We start from the raw sequence: 25,506 nt of genomic DNA, 5'->3' as shown, positions 1-25,506 counted from the left end.
AATAGCTTGTCTGGTGAAATTCTAGTGTACTTGGAGAGCTTTATTTTTTTGCAAAATTTGAATCTGTCTTTTAATAACTTTGAAGGTGTAGTACCAACACAAGGTATTTAGTAATGCAAGTAAAATATCAGTAGTGGGAAACAATAAGCTCTGTAGGGGGGGTAGCTGAATTGAAGCTACCTAAATGCAACTTCAAAGAGGATGAAAATAGGAAATCAAACGGTGCTTTAACTTTAGCCCTCTCTATACCCTTTGGGCTTGTAGGACTAGCTCTTATGGGGTGTGTTCTCTATCTTTGCCAGTTTAGAAATAGAAGAAAAGATACTCCTTCAGATTCATCAAAAAATTCATCTCTTGAGGGTGTCTTATCAAACTCTTGTTAAAGCCACTGATGGCTTCTCATCTTTCAATTTAATCGGTGTTGGTAGCTTTGGGCTTGTGTACAAAGGAGTTATTGATGGAAGAATTGTTGCTGTGAAGTACTCAACCTTTTGCGACATGGAGCTTTGAAGAGTTTTGTATCCGAATGTAAGGCCTTGAGAAATATCAGACATCGAAATCTTGTCAAAGTGCTAACAGCATGTTCGACAGTAGATAATCAGGGTCATGACTTTAAGGCCCTGATTTAGAGTTCATGGTCAATGGGAGCCTTGAGGAGTGGTTACATCCAAATCCCAATGAAGATTTATCCAATGAAGAGTTTAGAAAGTTAAATCTTTTTCAAAAACTAAATATTGTCATTGATATTGTTTGTGCACTAAATTATCTTCACAACCAGGGTCAAACACCAATAGTCCACTGCGATCTTAAGCCAAGCAACATTCTTCTAGACAAAGATATGACAGGGCATGTTGGTGATTTTGGGTTAGCAAAATTCCTTGCAGACCATGCCACCCATGACTTGTCTGCAAATGAAACAAGCTCTGTTGGCATAAGGGGAACAATAGGTACATTGCTCCAGGTGAATATGCTTTCATTTATTCTTAATTGTTTCATGCACCAAAAGGTGTAAAGAAAATTGCACAGATGATTTGGGCCACACCTTCTTTTTGTTTTTCTTTTTTTTTTTTTAAGGTGTGTGCAGTTCTCTAACTTGTTCTGTTTATGGAGCATTTCTGTCTTTTATATCCAATATTTTTTTTTTCCTTACAAATACATTTTGCTTGTAGAATATGGTATGGGAAGTGAGGTCTCGGCATACAGTGATATCTACAGTTTTGGTATCCTCGTGTTAGAAATGTTTACTGGGAAGAGACCCATCGATGAAATGTTTAAAGATGGTTTAAGCCTCCACATCTTTGTGAAAGAGGCTTTGCCTGGCAGTGTATCAGAGATTTTAGACCCAATACTTTTTCAGACCGAAGGAGAAGAAGAAGAAAGCTTCATAAGGAGTGAAAAGATTGTGGAGTGCTTGAGTTTGATACTTGAAATTGGAGTCGATTGTTCTTCAGAACTACCTAGAGAAAGAACAAACATTAATAATGTTGCAGGTAAATTGCATTTCATCAAAGACACTCTTCTAGGATTTGAAATACATTGAAAGAGACGAGTTTATGAGGGAATCAATTGGAATTTAACAGTTTTGTCTTAATAATCTCCTTCCCGGAAGAGATTACATGTTTAATAACAGCCTTACTTCCACATTGGTTGAGCCAACTCTACGTTTGGTACATTTAGTGAAAAGTAATGTCACTTATTAAAAGAAGTGTTAAAATTGGAAATGTGTTGATTGGATTTATTTAGTGTGATTCTCATTACATGTACATCACAAATTCAAAATTTATATATGTTATTTGCATGTGATTTTTTTTTTCCCGCTCAAAATGTTAATAATATATGATGGAGGGATCACACTGTAACAAATTTCAAGATGTAGATATCAAATTATTTAAATTAAAATTAGTAGGACCAAAATAAAATTTAGCTCACAGTAGAGGGATCAATGGTATAAATTTCCCTTTTTTTAACTACAATTCTATTTTGATTTACTCTTGAACACAAATCCCTAACCATGTATTAGTCTGACAAAATCAATCTATAAATGTTCTTCTTCTTCACTCTCTTTATTTGTTTGTCAAATTTTAATAATGAAAGACTATAGTTGTTTTCTCTAATTTCTTTTCCATAATTTGTGATCCTTAATTTATTTGAGGATACATTTGTTTGACTATAATTATCAGTTAGGGCTATAATTGTTTAAGTTACTTAGCATTGTTAATAATGGCTCTTCACTATTGTAATTGTTGTCTTCAATTTTCCCTAATTATGGTTGTTGCCGTAATTTGTGTTGAGTTGTTTTGTCCATGTGCATATGTGAGTATGCAATAAATCAATTCTAATTCTATACTTGTTGCTATTTGTCCATTGGTTTGGTGCTTCAATAGAAATCTCTAATCATTGTTGTGCTCCAATTTATGAAAACATATTATTTGCCAATATCAATCATTGTGAATTTGTGTGGATTTTTATTATTATATAGTCATTCCTCCTAGGAAGTATATTTTCGGATTTGAAAAAAGAAAAAAGAAGCAAAAAGTAAAAAAAAAATTATTCAATCTCAACCAAAAGTGCTTGCTAAATTTATTCGTGAGGTTTTTACTCTTGGCAATCCCGTTTGACAAAACTCTTTTCAATTGTACTTATTTTCGCACATTTTATTTTAGTGAGGCTATGAGTTTTTAGATACGAATCCAACCCGAATCCAACCCGAATTATGCCTTGCAGAGAAGTTTGTGATGTTAATACTTTCAAGATTGCCACTTCGCTGATTATGACGGGGATCGAGCTGCCCGGTCAGTTCGCAGGGGTCCAGGGGGCAGTGCCCCTTGGCGGGTCCAGGGCAGCGCCCCCGAAGAAAAATGCAAAATTGCATTCGAAGTTGCATGCCCACCCTTGCTCGCTCGAGCGAAGGCTGCGTCTGGCAAAAAACCTAAGAAGGATGAATGTATGCTCGAGTAAAGGTTATGTGGCTCAAGCGATGCCACTTATGGAAAACACACGTTTTTGGTTCCTCGCTCGAGCGAGAGAGTCTTCGCAGTCCCAGATTTCTATAAGTACGTGTTTCTGTTAGATTTTAGGATTACTGCTCCAGATCTTCTTCTTGGGTTCTAGGGTTTATATCTGGGGATATTTTGCTAGTTTTCTTTGATGTTTTGATTGAGTATTCAATTCATGGTTTAAAGAGTATACATCAAAGGATTAATTGTTTGTTCTACACAAAAGAGAGAGTTGTTTTTCGGTGGATTTTGAAGAATTCGAGCTTGAAGCTTTGGTGGATTCTGGAGTGGCTCATCGTCAAGACAATTCCAAGGTGAAGACGGGGTTAGAAGAGGCACATAGGGGTTGGTTCAATTCGGGCGTGGATTCGCTAGGTAATTAAGAGTATACCTGTGTAATTCCTTTATATCTTCTTAGTGGATTTTTTTGTGGCTGTTGCCCGTGGTTTTTTATCACAATTAGAGGTGCTCCAATTGTGGTTTTTCCACGTTAAAATCGTTGTGTCGATTTGTCTTGATTGTTTGATTGGGATTGTTATATACTGCTTAAAATTGATACATAATCACAAATCAACATCTAGGGGATTTCTAGATTTTTCAACTGGTATCAGAGTGGGTCACTCTTTTGTTTTTTAAAACTTTTGAGTGAGATCTTGTTTGATTTGTGATAATGGATTCAATTCGTGAGGGAAATTCTATGGTTCGACCACCCCTACTTGATGGATCCAATTATTCTTTTTGGAAAGCTCGGATGAGATCGTTTTTACAGTCTATTGATGAAAAGGTTTGGCAATCTGTCATGTATGGGTGGACTGAACCAACGATTACCGTTGATGGACTAACTTTTCCCAAACCAATTGATAAGTGGGACACAATTGATTACCAAAATAGTAGCTGGAATAGTAAAGCTATCAATTCTCTTTTTTATGCTGTCCCACCTGAAGAGTTTAGTCGTATTTGCAATTGTGAAGTCGCAAAAGAGGCTTGCGATATCTTACAAACTATTCACGAGGGCACTCCTTCTGTTAAACGCTCAAAACTTCAAAGGCTCATGTCTAGTGTCGAAAACCTTTCAATGAAAGATAGTGAGACCTTTAATGAATTTTATGCGAAGTTGAGTGACATTATAAATTCCAGCTTCAATTTAGGTGAAAAAATACCAGAATCCAAAGTTGTGGGAAAAATTTTGAGATCCTTGCTCGGTCGGTTTCAACCAAAAGTTGCGGCTATTGAGGAGGCTCAAGATGTTGATAACCTCAAGCCAGATCATTTGGTTGGAAATCTCCAAACTTATGAGGCACATAGAAATTTCAAAAGAAACAAAAAGATACTATTGCTTATGGTAGTGCTCATAGAGTTAGAGAAGATTCTGATGAGAACTGTGAGATAGATTCCAAGATTACAGATGCTTTTGTAAAACAATTTAAAAAATCTTTTTTGAAAAAAATCCTAATCTTTTGGACTCTACTCATACTCATAAATCCAAAGGCAAAGATAAACTCAAAATTAATTCTATAGCCAAGAAGGAGAAAGGAAAGATACAAGGGAACTCTGAAAGAGTCCAATGCTATGAATGCCAAGGATTTGGCCACTTTGCTTAAGAATGCCCCACTCGTTTGAGGAAGAAGAAAGCCCTCGCTATCACTTGGGATGATGAATCAGAATCTAATAAAGATGAAAGTGACAATGAAGATCAAGGCGAAGAGGGACATAAACAATTCCTTGCCTTCATGGCAACTTCTGAAACTGATGGACGAACAGAGTATCCAAAGAGCCCGATTGGGAATGCCACTGATGATGAATCCTCAGGGAGTGATGATGAAGAGCTTGAGCAAGCTTATGAAAAATTGTATAAGGAATCTCTTAACTTTTCCAAATTGAATGAGAAACTCACTATGAAACTCACAGCATATGAAAGTGAGAATGTCAAACTAAATGAGGAGTTTTCGAGGCTAGGATTGATGCCATCAAGATAGCTAATGATCGACAAGTTCTTTGTGCAAAACTCTTGACTTGTGAGACAGAGAAGAATGAGCTACAACAAATCTATGCAATGTATGAAGAAAAGATTGAATCTCTCGAGATGTCTCAAGTTGCTTTGGAAGAACTGATGATCAAAAAAGAGGAAGAGCTCAAGTGTGCCATGGCTGCCATTGGTCTTTGGAACAAAGGATCAAAGACTTTGGAGGATATCATTGGGTCTCAACAAATGTGTTATGACAAGAGTGGCATTGGCTTTGGTGATAACAAAGAGCAAAAACAGAGTGCATCTACATCTCATGTTACAAGAACTCAAGGAAAGGGAGAACAAAAAATTCAACATAAGGATGGACTTCTCAAACTTCCTAGAGTTGGTAAGGTAAAAGAAAAGAAGGTACATCCTGTACACCCTGTTTTTATTTGTCATCATTGTGGTATGCATGGTCATATTCGCCCTTATTATTATAAGTTGCATGGGAGAGTGTCTCATAAAGATGGAAGAAATTCTAACATCTCATGGGGTAAGAGACACTTCGTTGGTGGCAATGAGGTTAAGGGTCATATTAGACCTCGTTATTTTGATTTGCTTGAGAGCAAACGTGAACAGAGGCTTTGTTTGTCTAGACCTAGAAATAGGAAGTTGGACACCAAGTCTAGATGGGTTCCCATTGAAGGGAAAGGGAACCGCAACGTCAAGACACCATCCAAGAACCGCAATTCTCACAACTTTTTTCATACTAAAGCGGTTTGAGTGCGAAAACTTGACTTGTGTTAATTTGTATATTCTTTTTAGTTTTTAGGTTTCTGTGTGTTTTTTTTCTTTTTAAGTCACTTAATGTGTGCATGTTCATTTTCTGTCTTGCTTTGTTTAGAAAAAGAAAAAAATAATAATAAAAAAAGCCAAAAACATTTTCTTAGTATGGTTTTGCAAGATTAAAATTTTTGAGTGGTCTTTGGTGCATATTGGAATTGATAAGAATATCCATTACATGTTAATATGTGTGTGCTTTCTGTGTTCATTACTTATTTCGGAGTGTGTGTTCTTTGATTAGTATGTCTCATTCTGTACACACTCTTGGATTAGCAAATATCGGAGTCTTCCGCCTTAGTGATTATTTTTTTTTTATGGACTTCTAGCATTGTATCTTTTGCTTTTCTAGAGGAATTGACCTATACTAGCATATCATGGGTGATGTTGAGTCTCTTAAACCACCTTCGATCTTTTTGCATCTCCACGGCTTTCCCCTTTGTTCTTTGTAGTCCAGGCATGAGGAAAAGGCTACCTCAGAGTCACCAACCAGGCCATCCTTATTATATCTATGCTTCTCTGGTTCGGTTTCCGTACTCTTGAGCGTGTCAGCCGCCAATGAGTGTGAAAAAGAAAGAAAAAATGTGCAAAAGAAAGAAACAAAAAAAAAAAAAAGATGTGCAAAAGAAAGACAAGAAAACGATGTGAAAAAAAAAAAGGAAAAAAGGATTCATTGATTGAGTGAGAGCTTCTGCCTTTACTCACCAAATACCCCTTCAATCCTAGTGGTTTCTCTTCCTTAGTTGTGCTTAGATTCTCTTGTTAGAGGTCCAGCTTTCATATCACTACTAGGATTTGAATCTAGTGTTTGTCGAACTCCAAGACTTACACACACACTTTTATCATGGGATCTATGCTTTTCACATAATGCATCACTTTCTTTTGAGAGGAATCCTCTAAAGGCTGTGCACATTGTGTTTTCAAGTAATTGTGCTTCTTGGAAAATCTTGTGTGTTCTAAGGTACAACTCTGAAATTCCTTGCTTACTCCACCATATTATTTTTGTCGTTTTCTTCTTGTTCACTATTTTCAGTGTTTGTGGTTGCTTTTAGTGAGGGGGAGTTTGGTTAATCGTTATCATGTCATTGCTTGTGTGTTTTATGCTTTTAGTTTAGTTGTTTGAGCTTCCTTTGTCAATTTGTGACAAAAAGGGACAGATTGTTAGGTTTTTATATCTCCAAATCGCTTTTATTTCATGTTTTCCATCTCATGCTTCAAGATAATCTTGTCATATGTTTATTGCTTTTTCATATACTCTTGTGGCACTAATAGTTGTATTGATAGGACGAAACAAATAGAAGGACTCCTCTTAAGAGTTCACTTAGGAGCCCTTGAAACTCAAGGGCCGGGCTTGACTCCTTGACACCAGTTTGAATACACCTGCATTTCATTTTCATGGATTTAATAGTAGTTTTCTCTTTTCAAATACATATACTCTTTGTGAAACAAACAAACTCATATTATTGGCTAACAATTAAAAAGATAAATAAACTTGAATCACACAAGTACATTACATTATCATTCTCACATGGACTAAATAGGAAATAACCTGATAATCAAATTATGTATACACTTTGTGACATATAGGTTCTCAGTTTGAAGTTAAAAGTACATGCATAATCCTCTTCCTTGTTGACTGAGTGTTTACCATTTCTCACAACTCTGGCAAGCATAAAGCTTCATATTGTCCTGTAATTTAGTTACCAAAGAGCAAAAATGAGATGTCAAGGGCATAAATATAAATTCATTCTAGATTGGTTCAGGGGGTTAACATAATTCATGCAGTTCAAACACATAAAAGCATTATTAGTTATTTAAATCACTATTAATCAAATTAAATCTCTTAGAATACCCGCAAAGGGCATGGAAGCCAACATTTTTAGAGTAATACTATACAAAGAAAAAAATGAAATCAATTTACTACAAAATGACATGACAAGTGTAGATTTTGAAAAATGTCACTGTCATACTATTCTAGTCAATAGTCATGAATTCTATTTGACTAGGAAAGGACAAACTAATTTGAAATCTCACAATAGAAAACATGCCATGCTTGCTCCCACCGTTGTCCAATTATCTTTGCGGCTTCCTGTTAACAAGGACAAATCATGGAGGATAAATGCCAATGCAACAGAAACAATAAGTGCAATTCTATAGAAGAAAGAAGTTAAAAATATTGAGCAAGAACTGATCAATTCTGTACATTGTCGAAAGTTCATCTTGAAGGAGTTTCTTCTTGATCAAACGAAGTTCATGAAGGATATTACTTAAGCTCATTCGACCTTGTGCTGACTCTATCGAGCATGCCACTCCAATCTTGACTATGGAAATTAGACATTCCCTAATTCTATCGCCATCTCTTGAATTAATTCCCAAGTACTGGCACCAACAGCAGTAGCTACTGCTGCTGTTGCTCCTGCCTCTTCTTCATCATTGTCTAGGAGCATCGGGTCTACAATCTCCATCACATGGTCAGGAAAGGCCATCCTAGCAAAGCTACTAAGATTAAGGCCTTCTTCAAACATGCTATCAGTGGGTCTTTTCCCTGTTATTACCTCCAATAATAGGATCCTATAACTGTAGACATCTCCATAAGTTGACATCTCACTTCCAAGACCATATTCTGCCATTAAAACAATTCACATTGAAAACCCCTAACAATTTGTTTTGCCTAAAAACAAAAATATTATAAAAGAAAAAAAGGAACAATCAAATCTGGTATATGAGAATTTCAAAATAATAATATGAAAGCAGTACATTATACATAATCGCAGTTTTAGCAATGGAAAGCATAGCCATATATTAATTCTATGACTAACAATTGACTAGCTACAGACTAGGTCTTAAGGTAACCATGCAAAATTCCCCATCTTGAGAAATGGATAGATCAGTACCCATTTAACATTAACCCATTTAACATTCCTTCAATGATAGCTAACTTATATTTTGTTTGAAACTTTAAATTTTCATCCTAGAATAGGCATATGTCAAAGTAAATGAAAGGTAAAGAGAATTTATTACCTGGAGGTACATATCCAATGGATCCCCTTATTCCAATTGAACTACTTTGATTAGGAATGGTAAGCTCTGGGCAAAATCTAGCTAGGCCAAAATCTCCAACACGGGCAACCATGTCATGATCAAGAAGGATATTACTCGGCTTCAAATCACAATGAATGATTGGTGAATGGCATTAGCGATGAAGATAATCAAGTGCACAAGCCACATCTATGGCAATGTTTATTCTTTCTAGAAGGTTGAGTCTCCAGTGCTCATTTTGCCCATCATTAGTTTCTGGACTTAAATGCAGCCATCCCTCTAGACTCCCATTATAAACTAGAGCTTTAAACTCATTTCCTTGAAAATCAACACTAGAACAAGAAGTTATGATCCTGACCAGGTTTTGGTGTCGAATATTTCTCAAAGTTTCGCACTCTGCCATGAAACTCTTTGCAGCTCCACGGTTTTGAAGGTTAAGTACTTTGACAACAGCAACAACCTCCCCATCTTGATCAAGAATCCCTTTATATACAGAGCCAAAACTTCCAAAACCAATCAAATTCGTGGAAGTGAAACCATCTGTTGCTTTGAAGAGTTTTTCATAAGAGATTTCAAGAACGATTCTTTCAACAATGGAATTGTATTATGAGTTGTTCTTTTCTTCTTGAAGCAATAAACTATGGAGAGAGACACTGGTGTTCCTCCTACAAGTACAGAAGCTACTGTAATTGGTAATATATGTGAAAGAGGCATCTTATGCTTTGATTTTTGGGTGATGTAGTTGGGTAGTTGTAATTCAGACACTGCAGGAAAAACTGCTTTCACCGGTGTTTCAAAAATGCCGCTATAAGTGGCAAAAACGTTGCTAAAAGGATATACCAGTGTTTTTACTTTACGTCGCTGACGGGGCCATCGCCATAGGTATAAGGCGCTTTATAAACGTCGTTGATACTTACAGTGGCGTCTTCATAAGCGTCGGTATAATATGCAATCTACTTAAATAATAACTGATAACATCACAGGATATAGTGACGTTTTGAACAAAAACGCCACCTTTTTTTTATTTCATAATTTAATTAATATAAAATATGCTGTTGAGCTGGTTATTTATTCACATTCCAATTTGCACAAAACCATAAAGCACAACATAGCAAAAAAAATCAAAATAAGCTGCAAATTCCTCGTACATCTGGATATTTTAATGCTCTTACTAAATACAAAATAAAAAAAAAATCTAACAAGATTTTAATTTTGGGCCTGTTGAACAAAAAAAAAAAAAAAAAAAGAGCTGCAAATTCCTCTTACATCTTGAATCTGCGCTTTCCCTCAGCAAAATTATCCTTTTCCCTCAACCAAAATAGTACCTCTGTTAACTTGTAGAACTTGTAGATGTCCTCAACATACTCCACAACTGCCAATTCATTATCAAGATCTGCTGCATCAATGTCTACTAAGTAACAAGGAATAATATACATATACAAATAGAAAAAGTACAGAGGGGAAAGAATTGATGATGAAATTAAAATTGAGAGAAGTCCACACTAACAACCTTACTTCGAGCAGTGAGGATCGAAGTCAAGGTTTTGACCTCATTCCTAGAAGACCCAACTCGCGACTTTCTTGCAATGACAGCAACAAGTTTTTTCAAGTCTGAAAAATGAAAACAGAAGAAATTCATAGATCATTTTGTTTGCTGTCATTTCATTTTTCATTAGCCAAAAGAAAACGGAAGAAATGCAGGACACTATTTTAATTTTCTTAGATTTCAGAAATGGAGAGCAGTCCCCTTAAAAAAAACAAAGAAATTCAGCGAGAGGGGAATGTTATTTAAGGAAAACAAATATATGTTTAATATACATCTTGGTGTTCTTGATACGTAACGTGCCTTAGAGAAAATTGATTTTTGATTTACTAATGGACATGTAGGGCAGCTCCACTAAGATCCACACTTGCCACAAATTTTAATTCAGTGACAGTGTTATCGGTAACCCAAATATGCAATCAATCACCAAGTGTAGAGGCCTAATAAAGTATGAATAGAATACATACACAGCTCAAGACTTCATAGTCTCCTTAGAAGCCCAAATTTGCCTCTCTGACATAATTTCACTGTAGGAACTGGATACATGCTTCTAATATTTTTTTTCTTTTACAAATAATATTGATAAAAACTCTCCAACAATAATCAATTTCGTCAAAAAAATTAATGAGCAACATTTAAAGCACCAACCCAACACCCTATACTAAATTGATGAACTCAAAATGGAAGAACTATACCTGTTATCTCACAAGCAATTATCAATTGTGGAAGGCTGCCTCAAGAGTTCTTCTGCCTGCACAAATTCAGCATTCCAAAGTGCTGTTGGGTCCTTTGGAATGCAAGCTTGCACACTATACACCTGAACTGAGTAATTGCCATTAAATTCTTGTTTGGATTCTGCAAATAACTCAAGACAAGACAAATCCAAATTAACATTTCTTCCATGCTGTTGGCAATAGGATTATCCATAACTAAGAACTACGGAAACTCATTAAGAAAAACTTCATCTTTCACATTTCTCAGAAGAAAATAAATACATTTGGATTTCTACTAGGCAGATATTAGAGAATGATAATTGTTAGTTTCAGTACATGGTAGCCTCAAATAAATGACAAAAGACAACCTAGTAAAACAGGAACAATTTATATTACCCAAATTTCATACTTTTGAGTAAAGAGCAGCAACATTTTAGTCCATTTCTAATATCTTCAAACTGCATGTAACTAAAAATTTTAAAGGCTTATATCTTCAAATGTGTACAATATTTGAATTATTCTAAGGGCATCCACACCCGATGGAAGTGATGAGTGATGTAGTGGTTCTAATTGAAAGCACCAGATTAACAATATGAAGGTTAAGAATGAGGGTCAAAGAAGTGAGAAGAAACAGAAAGACCTATGTTTTAGGCACATATGTAAGAGTGACATTGCAAAAGAGGAACACATAATAACAACACATGGATAAGAATTAATTATCATGGGATGAACATGACATTCTAATAAAATTTCTAACCTAAAAGTTTAGGCCCAGAAACAAGCCTTATATGGTAAACTGAAGGATTATTCTTCCACCATCCAGACAAGTAGTAGATACTACTTCGAACCCATTTCCATGTTTTTCAACAAATTCTTGTAGCAACCTATATCCAAAACCATTAACCATTTATTACCAAAAAGAAAATGCGCATAAATTATAATTTACATGATTGCTTCTTATACGAGCTCTTACCTCTTTGACACATTTGATGGCAGCAAAAAATTACGACTTAGCCACCTGTAGGAAACCTAAGGGAGACACCCATCAACTTAAGAAATTACTAATCAACAAAATATAAGCTCTACATGTTCATAAAACAAGTTAATTGTCTCACATTGAACTTCTAAACAAATGAAAACAAAGAATTTAGAATCTTTCTGCAAAAAAGCAGAAGTGCAAGAGAACTTCAATGCCATTCAATGAGAAAACAACAATACAAGCAAAGACACTCCAAATCAATAAAATAAAATTAACCTGGTGAATGAGGAAGCTTTGAAGCTAAAATGAAAGATGGCCAAAAGTTTTCTCATTAGCAAGATAAAGCAAACAGATTCACATATTGAAAATTTACAGCATAAGCTTATATCTGAATTGTACAGCCCACATGAAAAATAACTCAAAAGAAAGAGAAGGGGCGCTGCACCAAGACGCAAGACCAAGATCTTATGCAATAATCATATTAAGCAACATGGTGCAAATGCTAAACTATTATTAGAAGAAAATAGATCACCAGTTCACTACGGTAATGGAAGAAATCGTCAGTGAATCTAGTTTCGGACCGTCTTCAATCAATTGATCGATTCCTGTATTAGTATTAACCAATTCAATACTGTAAACACAAGAAGACCTAAAGAAACAAACGAGAAAAACATCGAAACACTACAAATAGCAGCAACATACTCTATCTTGAATGCATCCAGGACTTGTTGCAGCTGCCACAACTTTGTGGATCCAAAAACAACACTGGCAACAAGAGGGTGTTTCAAAACAAAGGCTTCCCAAAGGAACCAAGAGTTAATAGTTGATAAGTCAAATACATAGTGCAATGTATTTATTTCATCAATAACCTACACCAAGAACATATCACACTATAAACAAAGGATATGAAAAATTGATACCCATTAAAAAATGCATACATGAAGATTTTATTTAGCTATCTAGTCTAGTAGAACTTAAAGTGATTTTATTTAGCTATCTAGTCTAGTAGAACTACAGGGCCAGACAGATCATAAGCAAGGTAAGGAAGGAGGGAATCAAAGAAGATTCACCAGAGTGGAAATCAGGTGTCTGCAGTGCATAAAACCCATTGTGAGGAAGAGAGACATTGCTGATGCAAAGATTGACATAGTATGGTTGTGATGGTGGCTCTGTGACTCTGTACACAAACGCAATAGAGATTAGCCTCGATAGACTAACTGTCGAATTGCATACAACGCACAAACGCAAAGATCACCACGAACGAGTCAGAAATAGAGTCGGTTTAAGGATGTAAATATGCGCATAGGGACTAAAACTTATAGATCTGAACGAAAATAATCAATCGATCAAATCCAGAGAGAGAGTGTTCGATCGTGATCAATAGACTAAAAATCAATCAATCAATCGATCGATCTGTGTTCTCTTTAACATAAATTAGTATGTATATATATATATATATCAAACAGATTTGAGTTCATAGGTACAGATCTGAGTTTGTATATAAACAAAATCAAAAAATCAGAGAAAGACTCACAAAATTAATCTTCAAATTGGACTAATCGAGAGCTTTGAGCCAAGATGGAGAACCAGATAGAGATTACGATCGTGAATCAGAGACTACAATGCTCGATCTAGTGAACTTTCACCATAAGAAAGAGGAGTAATGAAGAGACAGAAAACCTAGATCTGTCTCGGGACTGAGAGAAATGGAAGAATGAAAAACGTGTGGCCTTAAAAGGGAAAATACGTTAGTAACACCAAGCACGCGTGTTAAAATGAGTTGCTTACAAAATATTTTGAAAATGTTTACAACAGCGTTTTTTAAAAAAATGCTGTAACAAAAGCGTGGTTATAGGTCAATTTTCTTGTAGTGAGAGATACCACCACAAAGTCTTTAATTTCCAATAATTGATATTGCACTTGCATTTGTGAAAACTCCTTTCATTGGTACCTCACCCTCAAAATCATTGAATGACAAATTGAGTTTTTGTAGGGCCAAATTTTCAAAAACTGTTGGAATTTTGCCACACAAGTTGTTATGAGAAAGATCAAAGTTTGCAATCCCTCTCAGAGTTTCCAATGAAAGAGGAATAGATCCTTGGAAGAAATTTTCCTACAAGTATAGGTTTTCAAGGCTAGTACAACTACCAAGACTGCTAGGAATTTCACCTGACAACCCATTCTCAGAAATATCCAATTTCATTAAATTTTTTAGGTTTCCAACATCAGCAGGCAAGGAACCAAACAAACCGTTTTGAGCTAGATTTAATGAAATTGATAAAGATAAGATTCTCAAGAGTTCTCCAGGAATGGTGCCACTCAGGTTGCTTTGAAATAAGTGCAGCAACAACAAATTTTGGCAGTTACCAAGACTTGAGGGTATGGTCCCCTCTATTCTGTTGCCAGCCAAGTAAAGTTCAGTCAACAATGACAAGTTTCCAATGGAATTTGGAATTTTTCCAAGAGCTTGTTATTATCAAAACTCAACCTTTGCAACTTCTGAAGATTACCAATGCTAGGGGGAATTTTGCCGGTGAATTGATTGCTGTACATACCTAACAAAGCCAGGTTGACAAGATTACCTATTGTTGAAGGAATAGTTCCATATATTTTGTTTTCGTCAAGCCTTAAAAAAAAAGAGATAGTTTGATAAATTGCCCACAGAATCTGGTAATACCCCTCCGAATTGATTTTTCTCCATACTCAACTTTTCCAAATTGCTACAATTGACCAAAGAAACAAGAATGGCTAGTTCATCAGGTTTCCTGCTTCCGAAATGGTTATTTGATATAGTTATCTCCCTGAGATTCTATAGGCTTCCAAAATCATTTGTTATTTTCCCATTGAAGTTGTTTTCTCCCACATCAAAACTTACTAGTTCTAAAGAATTGGATATTGAAAGTGGAAGAGGTCCAGTAAATTGGTTGCCATATAGCTGGAGGATTTGAAGATGGGGGGAACATGGAACCAAAGCCAGGTGGTAGACTACCATGAAGTTGGTTATAAGGGACAGAAAAAGCAGTTAGTAAGGAGAGGTTATAAATGGAAGAAGGGATCATACCACAGAATTGAGTGACACCCAATCCAAGGAAATTTAGATTTTTCAATTGTCCCAAGGTATTTGGAATACTTCCACCGAAAGGATTATAAGCCGCAGTAATTCTTACAAGAGAAGTAAGATTCCCAATGAACGGAGGAATACCTCGTGTCAAATTGTTCAAGTGAATTCCAAGGTATATAAGCTTTGACAATGAAGTAAGCTCTTCGGGGAATTTTCCAACTAGATTTTTGAAACCTACACCAAGGTATGTGAGGTTTGAGCAGCGAGAAAGGTTGGCTGGAATTTCTCCTTCAAAATTGTTTATGCTCAGGTTCAGTTTTTGAAGCCTGAACAGATTTCCAATTTCAGCAGGGATTTCACCCCGGAAAGTGTTGTTATTGAGCCTCAACTCGTGAAGCAAGCTGAGATTCCCAATGTGAGGAGATAAGGAACCAACTAGATCTCTGAATTGTAAGTCTATAATGGTGACTCCCTTGTGCCGGTGACCGCATCTAACACCTTTCCACTCACAGAAATGGTCAGAATTGTTCCATGAGTTCACAATCCCATGAGGGTCTTGTGTTATAATTGTCTTGAAGGCGGGCAATGCAAGGCGATCAGTCTCATTCCCAACAATGGTATTTGCGGTGGTGGTACTGACTATGAGACATATCCCACTCCACAGCCGAAAACCCATCATTGAAAGCAGAAACGCCATTTCTTTTTTCTTCTTTGTGGGTATGCAAAGTTAGCTTTTAATTTTTTGTGATTTAAATCACCCACTGATTCTAACATGGCAGATGTAGACACCCCATTTTTGACCGTCCTCACGACTTGGTTGTGCTTGTAGGTACACCCAACAACTAGTTCGATTGCTTGCTGAGTACTCGACTGTCGCGGCGGAACGTCACCGGTTCGAGCTTCTCGGACCTTGTATCCTTTCTGCCCTTTTTTTCGACCTTGGCTAGGTCCTTTCATAGTGGACCTTTTGGTGCACTGCCGGCCATGTCTTTGTCCCTGCCAGCCAATGGTGATGCCCTGCCGGCCATCAGTGAGCCACTGCCGGCCATTGATGATGGCCGGCACCCCCCTGTCTCAGCTGGTTTTCCTCCACATCTTTTGAGCCAGCTGGTTTTTTGTTTGCTCCCCTCCATACACGTGTATGGAGGGATGGAACCCTTGTAAAGCTTCTTGAAGAAGCTTTAGCTTTGCATTCCTCTATATAAGGAGAGAGCCTCTCTCCTTAGAAGAGGTTCAGCTATTTTGAAGAGAAAAAGCTCTCTTTATCTCTATATTGTTTGTATTTTGTGCTTAGAAGTTGGATTTCCTTGCACTTTTACACTACAACACATAGAGATACACCACCACCATTGGACTAAGCTTCTTGGAAGGAATTCTTGAGCTCTGAAAACTGGTTTCCACCCCCTGAAGTTGCTGGTTTCGAAGAGGGTCTTCAAGGGTGAGTATTTTCCCCATTTTTGCACCTTCTTGTGCCTCACTTTAGCCCTCCTTGCATATTGATTTGGGATTTTCTTATAACTGAAAAAAGTCTTGTATTTAAGTGCTTTTGAAGTTTTCTTAAGGTCATTTTGTTGTTAGGGGTGTGTAGCCCCCTTTCATGCTTTGTTTGGCTTTGTTTTAAGCCATTCCTTGAGGCCTCCGAGATAGCCTTGGTTTGGCCTTCCTACCACTGAAATCCAGCGGATTTTTAGTGGTAAAGGTGTGGTTTTGAGGTCCTTAATCAGAGGGGGTGGCCCTCTCTCTTTTGGTTCCTCTTTGGTTGCATTTTTGGCCTTCCAAAGGACCATCCTTCTATGTATTTTTGAGTCTTGGTTCAGGCCTATTTTTGTGACTTTTAGGACCTTCCTTGGCCCTATCCATGGTTGATTTGGTCATATTTTGCATGCATATAGTATGTGTAGTGTAACTCCATCCATAGCTCATCAAAGTAGCATGTGTGGTTAACTTGTCTTGAGTCTATTTCAGTGGGTTTTGGTGATGTTTTACCATGCCATGAACCTGTTTTGGGTTGGTTTTGTTACTCCATGCTTGCATGATGCACTTGTAGTGTAAATCCCCTAAACTAGCTTCATATGCTTTATGCTTTGCCATGTCATGTTAGCTTGTTTGGTGTACATTTTAGCATGTATTTGGTCATCATTTGGCATGTCATGACCATATCCATAGTTTGTTTGATCATCCTTTGCATGCTCCATATAGGTGTAGAACAAATCTTTTTTACTAGCCATTTGTGCATGATGTTTTGATTCATCATACTAGCATATTCTGGCTTTACTCAAACTTGATTTTAAGCTTATTTTGAAGTGTTCTAGGACTATTTTGGGCTGCCATGGCCATATCACTCGTGCTTTCTATAGCTATAGTGTAAATGCTTAGGCTAGTCTTGGGTTTTAAGGCCCCTACCATTCCATACATGTGATGTTTGCATGCTTTGCCCTCATTCCATATGCTATTTCAGTCCATGAAATGTTTTCATACACTTGCATTTGACATGCCTTGAATGCTTTATAGAGCTTGTGCTTTATGCCTCAAGAATGAGCTTTTGTGCATGCCATTAAGCCTAAGCCTTTGGCTCATCATTTCAGCGCATTTTGGGTCCTATTATACCATGATGTAACTCTGTTTTATGTCGCCCAAGTCATGCCATGTTTGGTTTCAATAGGTGTAGTGCATTGCCTCTTTAAAGCCTTGCATGCTCCATGTTTTTGGCTTTGTGTTCTAGCCTTTGTTGGCTAGCTTTGAGCTTAGTTTTGGTCTTGTTTGGACCAACCCTAGGACTGTTTTAGGTCCCCTCGGCCCCTTGGGGCTTGCCTTGTATGACCGTGGCTTAAGTCCCTTTGCTTACCTTGAGCTTTGAGCATCATGACATACTATGCTTGCATGGTTGATTTGATTTGGCATCACTTTACATGAAATTTCAGAGCTTACCTCATTATCATACATCCGTGTTTGTTGCTCCTTAAGTGTGCTTAAGAGTTGTCCTCTTTGTGCCTTAATACTTGAGCCACTTGGCATACATGTTTGCCTTGCCATTTCATGCTTTTCATGCCATCAATTCATCACTTATGGCTACTGATTTGGACCTAGTTGAGAGCTGCCCACATTAGTTTAAGCCCATCCCTTTGCATGTTGTCGCATGCCTGTCTTGCATATTGTTGTATGCTTGCTCCATCTTTGCATGTTGTCGCATGCTAGCCCCATTACATGTTGTTGCATGTTCATGTTGCATTTTGTCATGTTGTCCAAGGTTGTCACCTCACATCATGCCTGTGTGCTTGTTGCATGTCATTAGCCTTGTTAGGTTGTTCATATTACATGTTTGCCATGCTTACGTGTTGCATTGTTTGGATTAGGTGTTAATCCGAGCATGAGGAACGAGGGGCGTTTCATACTCCGAGTGATGGAAAGTGTCCCAATTCTCGGTCGCCGAAGCTCTTGATGATTCATGATAGAGTTCTAGGCTTTACTTGCTTTATTTGTGCATTCGTTTTCATATTGATTTGCACAAGTTGGATCTTTGGCCATCATGCATCTGGATCCGTCATTGATGGTCGTGGATCCGACTAGGCCCCTCCCTTGATGTTTTGAGGTGATATGGGGTGGCATAATGCATACATGCCCTTGGGAGACCCTCAATTTTCTCTATTTTGTGCTTTGTTGCAGCTTGGTGTCACAGCACACCAATAGCCGGCAGTGCCCTGTTGTTGGCCGGCAGTGCTCCTTTCATGGCCGGTAGCCCACTGGTGTATCCCTCCAGCAGTGTTTTGGTAAGTTCCATCAATAAGCACTGGAAGACACCTTGCCAGCAAAGCCTCTAGAGAGCAACCAGAAGGCGTTTCGAGGCGAGGAACCGAAGCAAGCATGCATACCTTCCTTCTTCGAACAGAGTTGGAGCATCTTCATTTGTTGCTCTTCATTTGTTGTTTATTAGTTAATTTGTTAATTAATTAAAGTTGTGTAAATAATTAGTTGTAGCTAGTTATTCATTTGGTTTTGTAATTAATTAGCTTGTTAGTTAGTTAATTAGGCGGCTTTTATTACTTATTCGGACCCTCCGAGCGAGGGCACAATTGTAGTAAGTGTGCGTGCGTGTGATGTATGTCTTCCAACCCCACGTCTTTCTCCCTTTTATTTACCCGCTTATGATGGTTAGATTAGGGAATGTTTCAATTAGCATACTTATGCTTGCATGTTTGCATCATTCATCTGTATTGCATGCACCGGGCACGACGCATCATACTAACTGCATTTGTATTTCAATTCCTAGTTGAATGCTTGTTAGTTGTAGCATTTCACATGCCATCTTTAGAATAGCCGAGCCTATCTTAGTTGCATTTTGCATGTGTTGCATTAGGCATTTCTGTATAGTTAGGACCATGCATGGATTTCTAATTAGCTTCTGTTTTGGCTTGGAGTACTCGGTAAGTGGTTATGCTTTAGCATCCTTGCATGCGTGTGAGTGACTGCCATGATAGCATGCTTGCCATGAAGCTAACTGCTTATGTGATACAACTGCCTGAATGCCTGTGGGTGAAGGTTGGGTTATTTGGATTGGAACAACTCATCGACTGCGAGTTTTAAGCCCACTAGATAGTGGCAAAACCATGTTTTCTAAACCCACCTGAGGGTGGCAAATCCACATTTTAGCCTACTTGCGAGTAGCCAACCGTTTTTAAAACAAACATGAGATGTTTCGTTCCAATTCAAACGATCCAGTCTATGCTTGTATTCTATGCGCATCACATAGTAAATCTAGGCTAATAACCGGAATAAGAATGCATAATGTTTTCAAAACTAGATATCATGGTTAGTAGAGGCCGATCTTTGATCGGGCGAGCGGGGGTGCTCACGAAGTGATCTTCCCCAATCGTACCCAAGTTCCCGAGCCGAGGCAACTTTGGTGATGACGGACACGTGGCCTTAGGCAATGAGTCAGGGTTTCCAAAATTCTCCCAAAATAAATATTTAGGTGGCGACTCTATATCTGGCAAAGTAGTACATGTTTGGCACTTCTTTCTAAAAAAATCTATTTTCCAAAATGATTTGTCGGATTTGGACTCTTTGATGAGTCATCGATCTTGCATTGCACTCTGCGAGATTAGATACAAGACCGTGACACAAATTGAGTCCAAACTGTAGTGAGGCCCAAGGGCGCGTCTACAGTTTCTGGCGACTCTGCTGGGGACAATAGAGAACTTGACTCGAACTCATGATATCATGTTTTGACTACACTTATGTGTTTCTTTGCATTGCATGTGCATTGGTATGCCTAGGACACCGTGTTTTCCGTATGCTATTCCTGAACGGTTTGCCAAAGGCTCACTTCAAGAAGCATGCCATAAGGTTAACCGGTTGCGGGCTCTGCCACGACGGGAACACAAACCCTGGTTTTACCGGGGCACCCTTTTGACCATTTGACCTACTGCATATTCGGAATCCATAGTGACCATTCCAAACTAGGACAGGTTGCTTACCCGATTATAGGTTGTTTGAAACCGCTGCGTGCGTAGTGAAACCCTAGCTCCTGACAAAATATGACAGGGAAACCCTACCCCCAACATAGGGGTGTTTTGGCTCTCATTTGCTTGCTATGTGCTTTTAGAGTGTGCCTCTACAGGAATGCATGCATCAGTTTGCAAATTTGGGTATCAGGCCTGCGGGCACCAACATCAATATTTGGGGGATCAGTTTTACCTGAGGGTATCAGATTTGAGGCAGAACTTTGGGGCAGAATTCAATAAAGAGTCAAATCTGTTTTGATGAAATCAGGCTGAGCTGTTGTTTGTTTTCTCTTTTGCTAAGTAGTCTTGGAACCATAGCTTCAGAAGGGTCTGATATCCCCCGGGTACTCAGTACCTGTGTTGTTATGTGATCGGGGGATGAACCACTCGCTTTCGGTGCTCAATTTACTCCAGATGTGATGGATGGCACGCACTATTTTGAGCATTTGCGAATGCTGTTTATCCTACTTCCTGACTTGGGTATTGAGTCTGTCTTGTTGTTTCAAATTAGTCCTGTTGAGTCTGTCTTGTTGTATCGAGTCAGTCCTGTCGAGTCTGTCTTGTTGTATCGAGTCAGTCTTGTTGAGTCTGTCTCGTTGTATCGAGTCAATCCTGCTTAGTCTGTCTTGTCGTATCGAGTCAGTCTTGTTGTGTTGGAGTCGGGTGATTTTTGGGGTGTTACCTTGGACATCACTCTCTTGTTTTGTGTTTGTATTTTGCACCATTTCTTTTGCGTCTGTTTCTGCCTGGGGGCCAGTTGTTCCAACAGATCTGAATGAAACAGCAGTGATTTTCACACTCTTGTGTTTGCTTCTGCCTTGTGCCAGTTGTGTCGAAAGTTTGAATGAAGCGGCAGTACTTTTCACCTGCTCTTCTATGCCTTGAAATTGTTGCATTGACCTAAGTTTTTCAAAACTTTTTCGTACACTGCAGTGAAAATAAAGAGGAATGAATTCCTCGGGTTTTGCGAAGTTTGATCAATTGAGAGAAAGAGAGGCATGCTAAACCCTTAACGAATGAAATCATGCTTGTTAACGTGAGTACTGAGAAAGATCCTGGCTTGATCCAGATTGGTTTCGCATTGTCTTCAGCGCAGGCGACTAGTTGCTTTCTTAAAAAATTTTCAAAAAAATATTTTGCGTCGTCCTGCGAAGACCAGTGCGAAATCGCTCTCGAGATTGTGCAGCTTAGGATCGCTCTCGGCCTCGAGACTCGACCCCTCTTGATTTCAAACCTTGAACTTGGACTCAGAATATTCAATAGTCAACCACAATCTGAAGCCTGTGTGGCCAGATTCGAAGCAGCCCTCGAACTAGAGGACCAAAGTCAGATCAAGAAGATCAGTTGTCATCAAAAGAAGCTTGCAAAGCTAGATCAGAAGCATCCCTGGAACTAGGGGTAAAGAATTTCAAATGTGCTCGAAGAGCCGAAGATGGATCATTCCACAAATCAAAGAAGGTCGGCAAGAATGCCAAATCCCAGAAGGGAGGAAAGAAGACAGTTTCTGCGGAAGAACAACTGAGTTCCTATCCGCAACACTAGGGGCAAAATCAGCCCCCCGTTGGATGGACTCCTACATCGTCAGCGAACAGCAGCCATTCTCCTGGATTCAGATGACTTTAGGATCCTAAAACCATTTTGCATGGACAAAGCTACACTTTTACCCTTGAGGGGCTCGCTGGGCCAAAAACCCGGAAGGGTGACCCAGGCAAAAGTTAGAGCAAGAAAAAGAAAATGAAAAGAAAAAAAAAAAAAGAAAAAATACAAAGAACAAAAAAGAAAATGAAAAAAAAAAATTGAAAAGAAAAGAAAAACAGAGCTCGCAAGGTTGAAAACCCAGAAGGGTGGCCTTGGCAAAAATTAGAGCGTAAAAGGTGAGGGTTAATACCCGAGTGTACGTTACCTGAACTACGTATGGCTTGCTTCCCATGTCTGGGATACGTAGGCAACTTCAACTTGAAGTCCAACCACAAACACTTCGAATTCGACTATATCCATGTGATGGTTCTGGTCATCTTTGTCTTCTCTGTATCCGAGAATTTGGTTGTGTTCGTCACTCTGAGGACTGACTACAATGCGCTGCGGTGCCATTCAAACAAGGGGCAACTTTTCGTTGCCATTCAATGGGTTGCGGTGCCGTTCAAACAAGGTGCAACTTTCCGTTGCCATGCAGCTCTTTTCAAGCACGGGGCAGTTTTCCTTTGGATCTGAGGTTGTGCATCTCAAGAGTAGGTTCCATGCTCGTTAAGCAATGGCCGTTTGCAAAAACAGTTTTTGAGAATTTTTACTGAAGTTGACTAATTTTCTCGAAAATTGTTCCATTTTTCCAAAACTGGACCACTTCTTGGACCCAAAAAAGGAAAATTTTCAGTGCTCATAACCTAACTTGCATGATTTTGAATCAGAAAATCGAACAAGCATGTTAATCTAACTCTCATGTTGGTCAAAATTGTTCTAGTAGAAAACCAAAACTAAAAAATGGTCAAAATGATGAACTAGGGGCACAGTTGAGTTAGGCTTCCTATCTTTTCCCCGTTGTCAATGCATTTTCCAGAAAGGGCACCATACTTGCAAGAAGGGCACAGCTAAAGCTGTCAGAAAAAGGCAGAAAGCTCTCACATCCTCCGAGCAATGGGGTATCAAGTGAGGTGCGAAGCACGAACTGGAATGGATCAAGATATTCCACTCCCTCATCTGGACAGATCTGATCACGTCCAAACTCCCCGGCAGAGCATTGTCAACTAATGTTAGCTGCAGATTTGCTACACATCCAATTGTAGCACAGCCCCTTTGTGGGAGAAACTCACTGTTGTGAATAAGAATAAGAATCTGGTAGAATACCAGGGGCAAGAGCCCACAACTTCTTGTTTATCCACCAACCACCCAGGGGAGGGATAAAAAATGAGAGATTGAAGAATAGAGAGATGTGCGCTGAGAGAAAAAGTAAGAAAAGGGATTTTTCAGAAAACTGAGCCTGAGGGCCGAGTGATGTGAGAATCACAAATGAGAAAGGGTGGGAAACACTACCCGGAGAAACTGGCTCCTCGCGAACTGAGAGGTCTCTCGTCTTTGTAACACGTCTGTGTATCGTGTCTTTTCTATTATCTCGATTCTTGTTTTGAGTCTGTTTCGAGCGTGTCTCATTGTGTTTAGGTAGTCTACCTTTTGTTTTGCGTTGTTGAGTCATTTTTCACTATGTTCAGTCGTAGGCTCAATACCCGGTTGAAAACCCTCTCCTCAAATCATTTTGTGCTCAGGGTGCTGTGCCATTCTCCACATTTGTGCAAAACAGAATTTGTTCTTTCATAAAATCGCAGGGTTCAACCCAGGTCATGTGAGAACAGTAGAACCAGGACCTATCTGAAGCTATAATGGTTCCGAACTGCAAAGCAAAAGCAAAAGAGGAAAATGTCGGGCATCTGAGTTTGTTCCAACTTCAATAAGCTCCGAGATTGCATTCCGTATGCACCTCGTCAGACCTTGTTAATGCTCCGAAATATGAGTGTGCCTCTACCTCAAGCTCAAAATCAAGTCTGTTTGAAGCCAGAATGGCGATCAAAAGTGCTCTCCCTGAGTACCATTCCCTGCCAGAGGCATCTCGGCTGTGTTCGCAATGAGTTCCTAGGAGACCAACTGCGACGGTGGAAACTAGAGTTCGAATGGCTGTTGCCTAGAACGCAAAGGTTCGGGATTTCCGAGACTAAAGTCTGGTTTAAATACCCAGGGGTGTATCCCCGGCTTAAAATCTGTATGGAAGCCCCATAGGTTGAGATATCGTGTATGCACCTCAATTCTGGATACTAAACCAACCTAGTCTGTCACCCCGTTGGAGAATAGGGAAAGTTGTGAATATGATCAGGAAGAAAAGCAGCGTCCAAAGTGTTCTACGTGAAGAACCCTTGTCAGCATTTCAGAACCTTTGTACTGTAAGGTGAAGGTAAGTGTTCGAAGAGCACAAGGGAAGATCCCCGTCGAGAAGAGCGGTTCACCGCCACTCACTTCATGAGGTGCTTTCTAAAGCGCCGCTTAGTCCATTGATTGCTTTCCTTAAGCCTCATGCATTGTAATGCATTGTACCTATCAAATTTCTTTCTCAGTCATGCACGATATTGTATGTACGGTTCATTCAAAGAAGTTCTATTTAAGATCATTTATTTAGTGTATCAATCACACGTCATTCACTGAGTGTATCAGTTACACTCTCATTTATTTAGTGTATCAATCACACTTCATTCACTTAGTGTATCAATTACACTCTCATTCATTTAGTGTATCAATCACACTTCATTCACTTAGTGTATCAATTACACTCTCATTTATTTAGTGTATCAATCACACTTCATTCGCTTAGTGTATCAATTACACTCTCATTCATTTAGTGTATCCATCACACTTGTTCACTTAGTGCATCTATCACACTTCGTGTTCACATTTAGTATATCAATCATACTATGTTCACTAAGTGCATCTATCACACTTCGTGTTCACATTTAGTATATCAATCATACTCTGTTTACTTAGTGCATCTATCACACTTTGTGTTCACATTTAGTATATCAATCATACTCTGTTCACTAAGTGCATCTATCACACTTCGTGTTCACATTTAGTATATCAATCATACCTGTTCACTAAGTGCATCTATCACACTTCGTGATCACATTTAGTATATCAATCATACTTTGTTCACTAAGTGCATCTATCACACTTCGTGTTCACCTATTGTGTATCCATCACACTTGTTCACTTAGTGCATCTATCACACTTTGTGTTTGCCTTTTGTGTATCCATCACACTTTGCTTACTTCATTCATTTAGTGTATCAATCACACTTTGTTCATATAGTGTATCTATCACACATTTGCTTTTTGTGTCCATCACACTAT

At 38.5% G+C, this 25,506-nt stretch overlaps 2 protein-coding genes across 2 annotated transcripts; one reads left to right on the top strand and one right to left on the bottom strand.

The window, feature by feature from the left end:
• Window positions 1–634: 634 nt before the first annotated feature.
• LOC114313520 (receptor kinase-like protein Xa21) lies at window positions 635–7,941 on the top strand. Its single transcript, XM_082876560.1, has 3 exons — window positions 635–947; window positions 1,170–1,490; window positions 7,763–7,941. The coding sequence occupies exons 1-3, from the start codon at window positions 635–637 to the stop codon at window positions 7,939–7,941; spliced, it is 813 nt and encodes a 270-aa protein (XP_082732686.1).
• Window positions 7,942–8,114: 173 nt separating this feature from the next.
• Window positions 8,115–8,917, bottom strand: LOC114313521 (receptor kinase-like protein Xa21). The gene is made up of 2 exons (XM_082876511.1): window positions 8,806–8,917; window positions 8,115–8,407 (listed from the first exon to the last, which is right to left on the bottom strand). The coding sequence occupies exons 1-2, from the start codon at window positions 8,915–8,917 to the stop codon at window positions 8,115–8,117; spliced, it is 405 nt and encodes a 134-aa protein (XP_082732637.1).
• Between the last annotated feature and the right edge of the window lie 16,589 nt (window positions 8,918–25,506).

Source organism: Camellia sinensis, chromosome 1 (assembly GCF_055761805.1).
Source record: "Camellia sinensis isolate YWXY chromosome 1, ASM5576180v1, whole genome shotgun sequence".
NCBI classification, from domain to species: domain Eukaryota; kingdom Viridiplantae; phylum Streptophyta; class Magnoliopsida; order Ericales; family Theaceae; genus Camellia; species Camellia sinensis.
This window is presented reverse-complemented; position numbering and strand designations above follow the sequence as displayed.

Coding starts and splice junctions, on each gene's coding strand:
- LOC114313520 (XM_082876560.1), top strand. CDS start 635: ATGGTCAATGGGAGCCTTGAGGAGTGGTTACATCCAAATCCCAATGAA. Junction 948..1,169: donor TGGCATAAGGGGAACAATAG/GTACATTGCTCC, acceptor TTTTGCTTGTAG/AATATGGTATGGGAAGTGAG. Junction 1,491..7,762: donor AAACATTAATAATGTTGCAG/GTAAATTGCATT, acceptor ATACTATTCTAG/TCAATAGTCATGAATTCTAT.
- LOC114313521 (XM_082876511.1), bottom strand. CDS start 8,917: ATGGTTGCCCGTGTTGGAGATTTTGGCCTAGCTAGATTTTGCCCAGAG. Junction 8,408..8,805: donor CATTGGATATGTACCTCCAG/GTAATAAATTCT, acceptor TTTTAATGGCAG/AATATGGTCTTGGAAGTGAG.